Raw genomic sequence first — 15,758 nt, forward strand, 5'->3', positions numbered from 1 at the left:
TCTGTCTATCCTCGTATGAACCACAGTTATTCCACTCCTCAGGATATTATCGATAGAAAGCTTGTAACTTCGCCCACTGTGAAATTGCTTATAATGAAATTTTGCCAACCTTCCCTCTCTCAACCGATCAGTCAGTCAATCAATCATCATCACCCTCCACTCAGTCTCCGAACTCTGTGGCGGTTGAATTGGCCATTATAGTGGCTGGTTGGTGTAACAGCCGATATCTGTGGTGATCCATCTCTTCTAGCTGGGAGCAGAGCAGATCGACCAGTCAGATAGGATGAGCAGAGCTGTAGGATCTTAGAATGGACGTGACAGGCCCATCTCTGTTTCTATCTCCATCTCTGCCGTACCTGAGCTCCCTACAAATCCCAGCCGTTAGCATCTCAGAGCTGTTAGCATCCACCTCCCTCCCGTACCTGCCTCTCTTGGACTCGTGATGTGTAGACATTACTAGGCTATCCTCCTCCTCCAGTCTCTGATTGGTAGACACTGAAACTTTTCCCCCTATCTGTTCTCTTTCTCTCTCTACCACTTTAAAGTGTGCATCAACAGGTGTACAATGCTGTTAATTTACTGCATGACATAGTCCCACCTCTGCATGTAGCAGAAGTAACGCACAGGCACATTCATGCATACCAATTTCACGCTTAGTCACCATCCGTATCCTCCTCCACCCACTATTAACAGCATTAATATGTTTTTGTAATGTCACCGGGGCGACAGGCATTTTGCTACCAGAATATACATCTGAAATGAAATAGAAATCAGGTCTGAGGTCTGAGGAATCCCACTTGAATATGCAGTAATTAAACGCACACTCCCCCGGAGAGGAGGAAGTGACCCGGAAGAGCATGTCAGAGGTCAGCCCCATCACCTCATCACACACAGCCCCGGGTGGCTGGCGATTAGCCCCGCAGGCCGCTGATGTTCCTAGCGGGGGCGTCCTATCTCTCCCCCCACAGCCCAGAGGGAGTCAGCAGTCTCAACCTATCCCCCTTTTTCTGTAACATGGATTTGAAGGGCAAATCAACATGAGGAATGGAGAAAATAATAGCTGCTGTGAAAGAGGCTCTGCTATGATCTCTTACCGAGTTAGAGAGTGATTTGATTTCCTTCTCTAATATAGATAATACAATGGCTCCTCCACCAGGGAATGAAACTGAAATAATTTAATTCAGGGAATTAAACTGAAATAATTCAATTCTACCTGTGTGTGTGTGTGTGTGTGTTTGAGCAAACTGCTCTTTTGTGCTGTTCTCGTCTGCCTACTTGATTTGTGAAATACCTGAACAACAGCTCGACAGGTGGTTCTCAACCAGCTATGCACACACTGTGCTGCTTGTTTCTGCCTGAAATTACCTGATTCCTCAGTTGTTACCAACAATTACCACCAATATAATTATTACTGGAAATTGGTGCCGTGAGTGGAAACGTGCGCTCTCTCTCCACACGAGTGTATCCATGCAATCAGACTTGCCGGGTTGAGGGAGAGTGTACACAGACCAGATTGTAAACATAACGATTGTTCTGTTCTCTGCGTTGTGGCTCGTGTTAGATTAAAAAATGCCCCCAAGTTGTGTAGCTGGTCAGAGGGGCTCTCAGGCATGTGCAGTCACTGTGTCGATGAGCAGAGATCAGTATTATGAGAAGGCCGAGGTTGGGCTGTGGTAACAACACGGCTCTACTTAGAGTCAGGCTCTCTAGGCTGTACTAATGTAAAACATTCCACACTGGGCTTCGTCCTTCCTGTGAGTCCTCACTCACCACCTCTCTAGAAACGCCTTGAGAAAGATTCCTTTGCGAAAGAAAGATAAACATTCTTTATTTGTCCGAGATCAATGTTATGTTCCGAGCAGCCTTGGAAGGCTGTCCTTTCACTAGCCTTAGAATCTCTCCTTGAAGTTGTTCCTCCGCAAAACTTTCTGCTGGCGTGTACAGTATTTGTTCTTTAATAAATAAAGAAAAGAAAGTGTCATTGTAGCTGTGAGGAAGAAAAGTATTTGACATCTGCAAAGGTTATTGTAAAAGAACTTGATGGCATTGAGTAAAGAATACCTGCAGTGTCCAAGTACAGACATCAGTATTGTACTAGCCTGCTACTCAAGTCACGATAAACCAACCACATTTCCCATTTTGATAAATACACAAACGCAGCGGCTCTACAGCATGTTAACATCTTCTACCCAGGTTTGAGAAGCGGCTGTAGCATGCCGACGGGGGATCTTCTGTGGTGGATAATGCTGGCACGCGTCGTGGCCCTCTGTGTAGCATACAGCAGTATAAACGCCCATATCTTCTTCCTTGTATTCCAGCTCAAAGACCCCCAAGAAGGCAGTGTTTGCTGGCAGCATGCAGCTCCTGGCTGGGATCAAACTGTGCACAGGGAGAGTCCTGACTAATCACCCACACTATGAAGACCGAGCTCTGAGAGAGAGGACCAGACAGGTAAAACAAAACCCTTTCATCCTTTTCCTGCTTCTATACTTAAAGTGTATGTCTACACGACCTGACCTGAGAGGAGAGTAAGATGGAGAAAACGGTACACCTGTAAATATGTGATGACCAGGGTCGGGGGTCAATTCCATTTTAAATTCAGTCCAACCAGGGAATTAAAACTGTCCACGTGGAAAGGAAAAGGGCCGTGTTCAAATCGTCTCCACAATTGTAATGGAACTCAGAAGGCATGACGCCACTCGGGTGATGATCCTATCAAGGAGAGGACACCATTTCCGTATACCTGTGCTGTGATATTAGCATGGAGGGGATGTCAACCGCGGCGGGGAAATGGAGTCCCATAAGCCTCAGCATGAGCGCATGCTATCAGTCACTTATATTTCCTGTCTGGCTTTCCCCTCAGTTTAACAGAAGTGTGTGACTTTATCAGCCAGACAACGCCATGTTTTCATCTCACCCAGGGATGGCAGGTAGAATTTGTCAGATGCATAGATGAATTGTGGTGGTGTGAACCGTCGCTAAAGCTCATTAGACAGTGCAGCGCGTGGGGCTAGGTGCGGGGGAGGCAGGCAGACAGGAGAGGAGATGGTGCACGTCTGCTGGATGGTTGGGTACAGAGCGTTCTGCCACTCTGTGGGTGGTGCTCTACGGCGTATGATGCTGTGCCGTGCTGCGGTGCGAGGCCTCACGAAGCTCTGCAGGCAGAGCTCTGACTAATGAAGCTCTGCAGCTGTGGGAGGGAGTGGGGAGGGGAGGGGCTCGCTCCTCAGGATCGGGGGCTCTGGCTCTGCCTGGGGGACGTGAGCGGAATGCTCCCTCCACACCACCCTGCTGCGCGTCTGTCTGCCACTCAGCGCCACAGAGGGGTCAGCCCCCAGCACCAGCACGGCCCACTTAACACTCATCACAAGGTCTCTCATAACCAACTCTCTATCAATAAGTCATGCCTGCCTGTGTGTGTGTGTGTCTATCTGAGCCCTGTGTTGTGCTGTGTTGCCCTCCATGTTTACAGGTGTGTGTGTGTGTGTGTGTGTGTGTGTGTGTGTGTGTGTGTGTGTGTGTGTGTGTGTGTGTGTGTGTGTGTGTGTGTGTGTGTGTGTGTGTGTGTGTGTGTGTGTGTGTGTGTGTGTGTGTTGTCCCCTGGGTGTGTTTCTCTCCTCCTGGTCGTTTCAGGTGTATCAGATCTACGCCCAGCAATCCCCGGAGGAGGTCCACGGGATCCTGCGCTCGGCGGGGGCTGATTTCGTGGTGATGGAGGACAGCGTCTGCTACGAGAGGAGGCATGGCCGGGGCTGCAGGCTCCGAGACCTGCTGGACCTGGCCAACGGACACGTAGGTGTCGTTTCTGGCAGGGGTTGGCATTCTGAGACGTGATGCCAGCTCTTTCATGAATGTATGACTGCACGTGCGTGCATGTACACGCGTGAGTGTTTTTGATGTGCGTTTGTTTGAACAGGAGGCAGATTTTTTTGTTAAAATACCGAGAGCTGATAGGAGGAACATTGATTGGACTGCTTCAGAATGAGAGAAAGGAGGGATAGATTATCTGGGTGTTTGTGAGACTGGGATGGGGAGGGTTGTTTTGGGTGTGTGCGCGTGCGTGTGTTTGCATGTGCTCTCTGTAAATCACATGTTGTCTGTCAGCTTCTGTCAATCATAGACACATCAAAGTATGATTGCTTTGAAAGGGCTCAATTACAGGCAGCATCGGGTCTGGAGATTCATCCTCCTCTGATCTGCGTATCACCGCTGGTTGAAAGATGTATTTTCTCTCCTCCCGCTTTTGATGCTAGGAATAAATGAGTCACTGGTTATTTGGGTTTCTGGAGGCATGCTTGCCTTGCATACCGTCTCATCCTTCCCGAGTGGTGAATGTGGGGTTAATAATCTTTCACTGCATGTGAACCACACATCCACATCACCTAGTGATTGGCTCAACTCAGAAATCTTTATTGAGAGAATAACAAAAACAGATTTTTGTTGTTGTTGTCAATTATTGAATTCCCTGGAGATTTGTGGTACAAATCTAACTCGAGGGTACTATTTGAATGCATCTAATGTTGAATGCATCTAATGTGTTTTTGGATTAGATCATGGATGGCCCTGGGGACAACGACCCAGACTTGGTCCACGCCTCCCACCCTCGCTTCTGTGAGTCCATCAAGACAGACGGCCCTGCCTACACAGCCCTCTTCACCCGCGTTTTCCAAAACAAGACCTTCCACGTCTACAAGCTGAAGAGGGGCAAGAAGAGAGCCAAGGCCGACAAAGAGCCGGTGGCCATGGAGGATAAAAACCAGTAATAAGACCCTGGGGACCCCATAAACAACCCCTGCCCACCCATATCCAGCAGCCTGCCCAGTCTCTGACTCAGCCTCCTGCTCCCTGTCATGTTGATAACCTGATGACTGCTCTGTGCTCCCTGCTCTCTGGTCTACTCGACTTCATCTGGAACCATGGCTGCACTCTCCCTCCCTCCTTCCACCCCTCCCTGCACCACGGCAGCCAGAGGCAGGTAATCACGGCCGGCTGACACGGCGCTGATTTGTGCAGCGTCTGATTGCGGCGGGGGAGCAGATGAGCACATGCATATCAAACCAGGGCTTTGTGTCGGGAAGCTCATGTTTAAACAGGAGAGATGACGGCACATCACAACAACATTCACGGCTCTCTCTCGCTTTCACCCAGACTAAAGGCAGAGCAGAGGAGAGGAGAGAGACCTTTGAGAGGGAGCTGATTGAAAGATAGAGCAGTGGGGGTAATTATTGCGAAGGCCAGTCTGGTCTCTTTGGTGGCTGCGTCTGCAGCCTGACTGCACAGCTGCACCCTGTGCCATTTCCTTGTTTTTTAAACCGTGCCATGTCTCGTCTCCACTTCTTCATGAGGACTCCTCTTTTGATGCTCTCTCACAGACACACAAAGTTCTGCATAAGTTGTCTTGTTGTGGTGTATCGAGGGGAAGTGGCGTTCTCATTGTGATGCATAACAGTCCTATCACTGTGAAGAGTATTTGCTTGTTCATTCCGTTGCATTGAAATTGGATGTTTCATTTAGTAGTTGGCTAATAAAAAAATGTACCAGGGAGAAGTTAATTTCATTAAGTTTGTCTAATAAGTGCATACTAATGTAATGTTTTTGAGCATTGCCATTCTTCATTTTCATATTTATTAATAATTCAGTTTAGATGCATTGGTCATTTAAACTGACAGTATTTTTTTAAATGAGCAAATGCTAGAGCAGATAATTTATTAACTGTGTGTATTCGCTCACAACTCATCACCACAGAATCATACAGTATTATGTAGAAGGACTGCATTGTGGGTGAACCATGACCACTGGTCAATGTTGAATTAGGTGAATGGTTAACATATTCATGACAACTGGTCTATGTAGGACTGGCTAACATACAGTGGGTATCAGAAGTATTCACCGCCTTGGATTTTTTCACGTTGGTGGGTTACAACGTGGGATTGAAATAGATTTAATTGTCATTTTCCTGTCATGGATTTACACAAAATACTCAATAACATCAAAGTGAAAAGAATTTAAAAAATAAAATGTATACAGATTAATAAAATTTAATTGACTTAAATAAAGTTGTTGCATATAAGTATTCACCCCCTTTGTTTAGGCATGCCTAAATTAGTTCAGGAGTAACATTTGGCTTAACAAATCACAAGATACATGTGAAATAATGTATACATGTGAAATAATGTAACTTGTGACTTAACTTTGTAATGACTACCCCTTCCTTTGTCCCCCATACAAGGTCCCTCAGTCAAGAATTGAATTTCAAGTACAGGTTCAACTACAACGACCAGAGGGGTATACAATGACGCAAGCTACAGTAGATCTACTCAGGGTTTTCTAAAGCTAGCCAGCTTCAGTTACTTTCCCATTCCAGCTCAGGCTTCGTCTGTACTACGACGGGGGATATTGCTTGTCCGTCTACCAAACTCTAGCAGGCTTGAAAGTGCGTGTTGCACGTGGCTAGTCAAACACCAAACTTTTCATTGAGACAATGCTGAAACAATCCATGGGAAAGTCGGTGCCATATTTTCATTTGTGCCGAAATCGAAATGAAAGAAAAGGTATAAATTCAGCGGGCTTTCGTGTGAAATAGACTTTTTGAAGTGGTGTCTTTTTATTACTTTGGTGTGGTTATCAACACAAGTCATTTTTCCCGCACTCCTATTGATCAAATAATTGTATTAAGTCATACAAATGTATTACTGTGCGTGACGTTTCAAATGCATTTATCATTACTAAATGTCTAATGTGATTAGTGTGACCATGTTAAACTGCCTATTTGGATGGTCCTATCTGTAGATGCTCTACAAACGGTCATACTGTCAATATGCTATCAAGGTCAAACTATCTGTTGATACGCAACTACGGCTTTGTGTTATGTTGCGGTTAGGGTTATGTTTAGAATTAGGGTTAGTAGATAGTTAGTTGAAATTTTACAGATGCTTTACAGACTACCCACCCGAAACACGGCAAAGGAATACACTTTTTGGCCTAAATGCAAAGCCTTATGTTTGAGGCAAATCCAACACAACTCATCACTGAGTAACTGTATCATTATTTTCATCATGGTATGGGCATGCTTGACATCGGCAAAGACTGGGGAGTTTTTCAGGATAGAAATAAACGAGATTGAGCTAAGCACAGGCAAAATCCTAGAGGACAACCTGCTTCAGTCAGCAGGACAATAACCTACAACACAAGGTTGAATCTACACTGGAGTTGCTTACCAAGAAGACAGTGAATGTTCTTGAGTGGCCAAGTTAGTTTTGGCTTAAATCTGCTTGAAAATCTATGGCAAGACTTTAACATTGCTGTCTAGCCATGATCACCAACATCTTGACAGAGCTTGAACAATTTACTGTAGAAAATAATAATTGTTAAAAATCGAGGTGTGCAGAGCTCTTAGAGACTTACCCCAGGAAGACTCACACCTGTAATACTTATCTGATCAAGGTAAAAAAAAAGTCTCATCTAAACGATATATACAGTTGATGTCGGAAGTTTACGTACACCTTAGCCAAATACATTTAAACTCAGTTTTTCCACAATTCCTGACAGTTAATCCTAGTAAAAACTCCCTTTCTTAGGTCAGTTAGGATCACCACTTTATTTTAAGAATGTGAAATGTCCGAATAATAGTAGAGAGAATTATTTATTTCAGCTTTTATTTCTTTCATCACATTCCCAGTGGGTCAGAAGTTTACAAACACTCAATTAGAATTTGGTAGCATTGCCTTTAAATTGTTAAACTTGGGTCAACTGTTTCGGGTAGCCTTTCACAAGCTTCCCACAATAAGTTGGGTGAATTTTGGCCCATTCCTCCTGACAGAGCTGGTGTAACTGAGTCAGGTTTGTAGGCCTCCTTGCTCGCACACGCTTTTTCAGTTCTGCCCACAAATTTTCTATAGGATTGTGGTCAGGGCTTTGTGATGGCCACTCCAATACCTTGACTTTGTTGTCCTTAAGCCATTTTGCCACAACTTTGGAAATATGCTTGGGGTCATTGTCCAGTTGGAAGACCCATTTGCGACCAAGCTTTAACTTGCTGACTGATGTCTTGAGATGTTGCTTCAATATATCCACATAATTTTCCTGCCTCATGATGCCATCTATTTTGTGACGTGCACCAGTCCCTCCTAAAGCAAAGCACCCTCACAACATGATGCTGCCACCCCCGTGCTTCATGGTTGGGATGGTGTTCTTCGGCTTGCAAGCCGCCCCCTTTTTCCTCCAAACATAACGATGGTCATTATGGCCAAACGGTTCTATTTTTGTTTCATCAGACCAGAGGACATTTCTCAAAAAAGTGCGATCTTTGTCCCCATGTGCAGTTGCAAACCGTAGTCTGGCTTTTTTATGGCGGTTTTGAAGCAGTGGCTTCTTCCTTGCTGAGCGGAATTTCAGGTTATGTCGATATAGGACTCGTTTTACTGTGGATAAAGATATTTTGTACCTGTTTCCTCCAGCATCTTCAGAAGGTCCTTTGCTGTTGTTCTGGTATTGATTTGCACTTGTCGCACCAAAGTACATTCATCTCTAGGAGACATTCTGCGTCTCCTTCCTGAGCGGTATGACGGCTGCGTGGTCCCATGGTGTTTATACTTGCGTACTATTGTTTGTACAGATGAACGTGGTACATTCAGGCATTTGGAAATTGCTCCCAAGGATGAACCAGACTTGTTGTGGTCTACAATGTTTTTTCTGAGGTCTTGGCTGATTTCTTTAGATTTTCCCATGATGTCACGCAAAGAGGCACTGAGTTTGAAGGTAGGCCTTGAAATACATCCACAGGTACATCTCCAATTGACTCAAATTATGTCAATTAGTCTATCAGAAGTTTCTAAAGTCATGGCATAATTTTCTGGAGTTTTCCATGCTCTGTAATTATAAGTGAAATAACCAGTCTGTGAACAATTGTTGGAGAAATTACTTGTGTCATGCACAAAGTAGATGTCCTAACAGACTTGCCAAAACTATAGTTAACAAGAAATGTGTGGAGTGGTTTAAAAACGAGTTTTATGACTCCAACCTAAGTGTATGTAAACTTCAACTGTGTATATGTGTGTGTGTGTATATATATATGTATATGTATGTATGTGTATATGTATGTATGTATGTATGTATGTATGTATGTATGTGAGAGAGTATTTTGTGTCGATTTAAAAAAATATATATATACATTTGAATCCCACTTTGTAACACAATAAAATGTGAAGAATTCCAAGGGAGTGAATGATGAGATATGATATGCACTGTAGTCTAAATCCTGATGTCAAACAATTCAGACTTAACAGGGAAATGTCAAATTATTCAATACTGTAAAAGGTTAATGTGTGTTATTTTATGGCATATTGGCAATGTGGATTGCATCATGTTATTATTTAAATATGTAACAACCTTAGAGTATGAAAGTACCTTCAAAGTTGTCTAGTTCATCTCTGTGTTGATGTCAAATGTGTCTGTTATTGAACCTAACAGTTGCTTGTAGTGCTGAAAAAGGAAATTAATCAACAAATGTACACCTCATTTTCATAGTTGTAGTTTGCATGATTTAAGCTTCATGTCAACTTGAGACTTTACAGGGCAAAATCTTAGAGGGGTTTAAATATCAAATAGGCATCATTTTGGGGATTGAATGCAGACTGATTACATCAATGTTTCTAATATTGTGTCGACCGCATCAGATATTGTACCATCTGGAAATCATTCAAAGTCATGATGACAATTTTCTTCATTACTTAACACTGTGTTTAAACTAGAAGACACCCCTCTGCTAATCTGGTGTTTGTGGTATTTCCTTTCCTATTGTTCTGTGTCTGTCTGTTCACCCAGTAAATGGGTTGGTCCTGTTTGACGTGCCAGTGGAGAAATTGCACTAGTTGGGGTAGCATATCATGTTTTATGATGTTTCATCTTCCTTGTGAATGCAGTTTGCCATTGATCAGTGTTCCATTTTCTCGTCGAAAGGGACTTTTTGTTTTCTGTTTTGTGTGAAGAAGAAAAAATATGTATTCACATGTGGTATTCTGCAGTCATCATTTGTCCGTTCTTTTGATGTTCACACCAAAAAATTCATTGCAAGACAGAATCTCCGTCATTGCATTTATTTGAAGTCCAAAAACAATATATATTGCTTGAGGCTTTCACTTTCTTTCCTAGTCCTGTATAGCATAAACCAGGCATCATCAACTAGATTCAGCTGCGGGACGTTATTTATTTATTTATATACTTGAGTGGATGGTCAGGGGGCAGGAACGTAATGACAAATCATTTGTAAATTGCAAATTGACTGCAAGAAGCCCAAACATATATTTCAAACCTTGCATACATTTATATACGATCACAGACTATATTATGCGTGGGGATACTTGGGAATAGATTTCCAAAATTAAAATAATTTGGAGCTGATTTCCTGGTGTTTTTATAGTTTTTTTATGTAAAACAATGACATTTTTGCTCAGACAACTTGGAGCACAAAAGTAAAACCACACGCGGGCCAAATACAGCCTGGGGGCCACCATTTGGAGAACCCTGCCATAAACTCACATCATGCTTAATGCAAACAATCAGGAAAATCATTCATTCAAATAAATGAATCTTTATTGAGAAAAAAGATTGATGCAAATACAAAACACCAAGATATCTATATTCAAAGCCGGTCATGATAATGATTTAAAAAAAGATAAGTTCACTTTTTCTTAAAGAAGCAGTACGTGATCCATAGTTCTTCCATTGACACATTAAAAAAGCAATGACTTTATCTTCCAATATACAAATGAGGTAAAAACATAAAATTCCACAATATGTTTGTATCCATTAGACAATGTTGAAGCCATTTATGATACAAATTAAAGTAGAATCTTTTCTCTCCAACCCAGAGAGAAATCCTGTAAATCCCAAACACAATCTTCACATTTTAATCATTATTTTTACTAGCTCCTCTATAAGCCAGGTTCCTGGCCAACCGTGCTCGGAGGATGAATCAAAACTCCGCTTTTGATGTCTATGAAAAAGCATTGCATTGCAGCAGCGCTCCGTTCCCTCACCTCCCTATCCTATTTTAAACTCACGTTGTTGCTGCCTTCAGAAAATTGGCACGTTTGAAATCCGTAATCAGAATGTCGACTTCTCAATCGACTTTTAAAACTCCCGTGATCCTTTGGTTTACAGCATGACAGCGCCGCCATCAACTCCCATTAGGATTAGTGCGCTGATGTGTTTTTAACACACTCCTACCCTTTACTGTTGTGCCGTCACGCTCAACATGCAGCGTCTCTGCACTGATTTTTTTTTTTAACTAAATCAAAATAATGAGAAGGGTGTGCTGATGCTACCTCGAAATACATGAAATACAATGTTGGTATTTAGTCTATCGCAGAGGAAGGTAACATTACTTCATATTTATTCCATTTGCTGTGCAACAAACCATTTCCAAAACCCTTTCTTGTCCCCTTCTCTACTCCCCATGGAGCTTCACAGCTCCTCACACAAGCACATTTAACTCAGAGTCCCGGAGGTGCTTTGAATCAGCACAAACTCTCCCTCCTTTCCGCCCTTCTGCATTCTTTGGCTAATTTCACCTCCACTCTCCACTCCTCTCTCAAAGGTGAACAACACAAATGCAGTGAACGCTGGCTTCTGAAGCGTTTTTAGTTTGGGCAGATTGGTTCTGGTTTATATGATAGGGGAGAACTGTTTGTGGGGGCATCATCCTCCAGCTTTGGGGAAGATAAATAGCTTAGCTGAGCCCCACTGGGTGAGATCCTTAGTATGAATACCCATGTAGCTGGATCATTTCCCTTAGGCTCATACTGTTTACTGTGAACGCCCCCACCACCTCTTTAACACAACTGGTAAACACTCCCTTCCAGACATATATCAGTGAACACAGTCAACTATAACTGCCTCCACTATCACAACGCCATGGCAACAACAGCGAAGGTCAAAGGGTGTCCACTGTCAATTCTATAGGAGGCTTCGGCGTGACCCTCTCTCCACTTTTTTCACCTTGGACCGCCATTCACGATGAATTTGTCATTTGTATTCATAGCATGGTCCTCTGCTGCAATGGTGGTGTTCAGAATGTTTGGTATTCCTGAGAAAGAAGGTTAAAGCTGAGAAACAGAAAAGGCCCTTTCCTCAGCTCCTCTGTCCTTTCTTTTCTTCTCTCCAGCTTGATTTCGGAGCTCTCTTCCTCCGGTGAATATTAATGAATGGAGGGGAGAGTGAAGTGAATAGAAAACCAAATCAAGTAAGGAGAAGTTTAGGTATAACATACGAGCACAACTGTTAACTGTGACTGCACAACCAGCAAAGAGATTTAGGAAAGAAAGCCCACTGGAAGGCCACAGAAATGTTTTTCCTGTATCAAATGTCTAAGCAGTTTTTAAAACACTGATGTATCACAGACATAGAGAACAGAATATGGTATATCAAGGGCCAAGAGGTGCGAGGCAATCCTCACAATTCATTTCACTGACAAATATAATAACATTTTCACCCGAATTATTGTCAACCGCAAGCCACTGCAATAGGTCTGTGTGCCATGCTCGGTAAGTGCCATAATTAATCTGTCCGTGTCATTGATTGGCAGCTCCCATTATCCAGTGAACAGTGAGTCTAAGCTATAGGCCTGGTTAGGTTAACATCAGTCCCAGCCTCAGCCTCTCTAGGCCCGTTTAGAGAAAAAACCCTGTGGAGAATAAGTCACTCCCAGAGAGGAGAGAGGCCAAGCTCTCTATCAGTCTCTCTCTCCTTCCTGAACTTCTCTCTCTCCTCCTATGCTTCCAATTAGTTTCCTGTAGCTCTGTAGTTTCCTGCTGTTTGGTGGTCTCTGCAGCACGGTAGCTTGGCCGGTCTCCCTCAGCGTTCAGAGGTCGCTGGCCTCTGTCTTCTCGTAGAGGGCTTTGACTTTCTCAAAACGTGGGCCCCAATCCTTCAGGGAGTCTTGGCCCCTAGCCGTGTCCTCCTCCAGCCCGGCTGAGCTGAAGGAGCTGAGGGACCCGGCCAGCGAGCCTCCCCCCTCCGTGGAGAACACCTGCAGGGAGTCGAAGGGGGCCGACTCTGGGGCCTGGTCAGCGTCCCGGATGATCTCACACAGGTAGCGGGCCAGGTCCTGGCTGGAGAAGGACAGGCTTTTTCTGGCCAGCAGGAGGGGCCTGCTCTGGCCCTGGGCGGGGGTCCTGGTGGGGGGCACATCCCTCCGCAGGGTGGTGGTGAAGGAGGAAGGGGCGGTGCTGGCGCCCAACCTGCTAAGAGTGTCCTGGGGCTGTTGGTGCTGGGTGTGGGGGTGGTGATGTTGGTGGATGGCCCTGGAGCGGCTGTACTGGACAGACTGGGCCGGACTGGGCTGGAGAGACTTCTGTAGCTCGGCCATATCATATGCATTCTACACACACACACACACACACACACACACACACACACACACACACACACACACACACACACACACACACACACACACACACACACACACACACACACACACACACACACACACACACACACACACACACACACACACACACACACACACACACACACAGAGGGAGAGAGGATGGAACGTCAAAATAGAGAATGGAAAGGAGGAACAAATGGACAGATGGAGCAATCGAGAGTATTTCGTATTTTATTAGGATCCCCATTAGCTGTTGCCAAGGCAGCAGCTTCTCTTCCCGGGATTCAAACAGAAATAAAACATCACATCATAGAGCGTGATGTTGAGTGAGGAGAAAAAAGGAGCAGAGCTTCCTCTGCATATGCTCTACCTGTCTACATTTACACTTTGTCTTCATTTTCTCCCTTAGTGAACGAAATCCAGATTAATTCTCTGCTAGTGGAGAGGTGACAGACCGTATTAGCCGAATACACTAAGTAATCTGAGGGAATGTGAAGGGGGCGAGGGGAGTGTTTCACTTCAACAGAGCACAGGGAAATATTGGACGAGGGCTAGAGAACATCCATTTTTATATAACACATAATCACTTCAACATTCATTTGATTCAGGCGAGACTGATTCACCCTCGTTACCACGGCAGCGCTTCACTCTGGAGAGATGGAAGCCTGGGCCCTGGAGGAAAAGAGGATGGAGGAATGGTAGAGTGGAGGAGTAAATGACACACGGGTGGGTGTGCTCTGTAATTGATTACCTCAAATAAAATGGTATTTGTCACATGCTCCGAATATAACAGGTGTAGACCTTAGCGTGAAATGCTTACTCACAAGCTCTTAACCAACAATGCAGTTCAAGAAATAGAGTTAAGAAAATATTTATTGAATTAACTAAAGTAAAACATTTTTCTAAAATCAAAAAGAAAATTACATAACAATAACAAGGCTATATACAGGGGGTACCAAGTCAATGTTCAGGGGTACAGGTTAGTCGAGGCCATTTGTAAAGTGGCTATGTATAGATAAACACTGAGTAGCAGCAGTCTAAAAACAAAGGGGGGGGGTCAAATGTAAATAGTCCGGTGGCCATTTGATTAATTGTTCAGCAGTTATGGCAGTTTTAAGCCGTTAAGGAGCCTTTTGGTCCTAGACTTGACGCTATATAGGTCCTGAATGTCAGAAAGCTTGGCCCCAGTGATGTACTGGGCCGTATGCACTACCCTCTGAAGGTGTTGTCGTGCCCTCTTCACGACGGTCTTGGTGTGTTTGGATCATGATTGTTCGTTGGTGATGTGGACACCAAGGAACTTGAAACTCTCGACCCGCTCCACTACAGCCCCGTCGATGTTAATGGGTGCCTGTTCGGCCCTCCTTTTCCTGTAGTCAACAATCAGCTCTTTTGTCTTGCTCACATTGAGGGAGAGGTTGTTGTCTCTGTCCTCCTCCCTATAGGCTTATCATTGTTGGTGATCAGGCCTAACATTGTTGTGTCGTCAGCAAACTTAATGATGGTGTTGGAGTTGTGCTTGGCCACGCAGTCGTGGGTTAACAGGGAGTACAGGAGGGGACTAAGCACGCACCCCTGAGGGGCCCAGTGTTGAGGATCAGCGTGGCAGATGTGCTACCTACCCTCACCACCTGGGGGCGGCCCGTCAGGAAGTCCAGGATCCAGTTGCAGAGGGAGGTGTTTAGTTCCAGGGTCCTTAGCTTAGAGATCAGCTTTGTGGGCACTATGGTGTTGAATGCTGAGCTGGAGGCAATGAACAGCATGTGTCATCGTGTGTAAGGAGTTCATGAATATACAAACACTCCACTAGTTGCTTTCTGGTTGGAGTAGGAGGTGAACCAGAGTGAGAAGGTGGCATGGTGGGGAAGAGGAGTGTGCTTGAGCTAGTGTGTTACCCATAATGCCTAGCCTCCAATCCAACCTGAATTGTTTCACTTCACAAACTCAGTCTGGAACTGCCTTCATTGAAACCGTTTGTGAGAAGGGACAAAAAGGCACTGTATCACATTGTGTGTAAGTGTGTCGGAGACATAGATGTGTTAGCGCTTACCTGGTCCTCCTCTCCTCCTCCTTCCTCATCGTAGTTGAGCACGTTCTCTCTGATGTCCTCCCAGCCGTCATGGTGAGCTGACACGTGGTAAACGCCCTCCTTTAGGCCCTTGTAGCTGCGCCAGCGGGTGTACAGGAAGATGCCCAGCAGCAGCACTAGGGGGCGGCGGAGAGCACAGAAAGAGGAAGAGACAGACGCACACAGAGAGAGAGAGAGAGAGAGAGAGAGAGAGAGAGAGAGAGAGAGAGAGAGAGAGAGAAAGAGAAAGTTCCTGGTTCAGTTTGATTAGAAGTGACTGCGTGAACTGTTTCCACTGTG

General features: G+C 44.6%; 2 protein-coding genes across 8 annotated transcripts in view; one reads left to right on the forward strand and one right to left on the reverse strand.

Annotated features, from left to right (window-relative positions):
* Window positions 1–10,005, forward strand: part of LOC129834352 (probable C-mannosyltransferase DPY19L3) — a 41,672-nt gene extending 31,667 nt beyond the window's left edge. For all 7 annotated transcript variants that reach the window (XM_055899256.1, XM_055899255.1, XM_055899259.1 and 4 more), the window contains 3 exons: window positions 2,319–2,451; window positions 3,634–3,792; window positions 4,551–10,005. In XM_055899256.1, the coding sequence (XP_055755231.1) occupies window positions 2,319–2,451; window positions 3,634–3,792; window positions 4,551–4,763 (505 nt within the window). In that variant the 3' untranslated portion in view covers window positions 4,764–10,005. The remainder of the gene's footprint in view (window positions 1–2,318; window positions 2,452–3,633; window positions 3,793–4,550) is intronic.
* Window positions 10,006–10,568: 563 nt separating this feature from the next.
* LOC129834349 (neural-cadherin-like) overlaps window positions 10,569–15,758 on the reverse strand; it is a 206,536-nt gene continuing 201,346 nt past the window's right edge. Inside the window, exons 32-33 of the mRNA XM_055899249.1 lie at window positions 15,441–15,595; window positions 10,569–13,378 (exon numbers count right to left, since the gene is read on the reverse strand). Coding sequence (XP_055755224.1) covers window positions 12,860–13,378; window positions 15,441–15,595 — 674 coding nt within the window. The 3' untranslated portion in view covers window positions 10,569–12,859. The remainder of the gene's footprint in view (window positions 13,379–15,440; window positions 15,596–15,758) is intronic.

Source organism: Salvelinus fontinalis, chromosome 35, assembly GCF_029448725.1.
Source record: "Salvelinus fontinalis isolate EN_2023a chromosome 35, ASM2944872v1, whole genome shotgun sequence".
Classification (NCBI taxonomy): Eukaryota; Metazoa; Chordata; class Actinopteri; order Salmoniformes; family Salmonidae; genus Salvelinus; species Salvelinus fontinalis.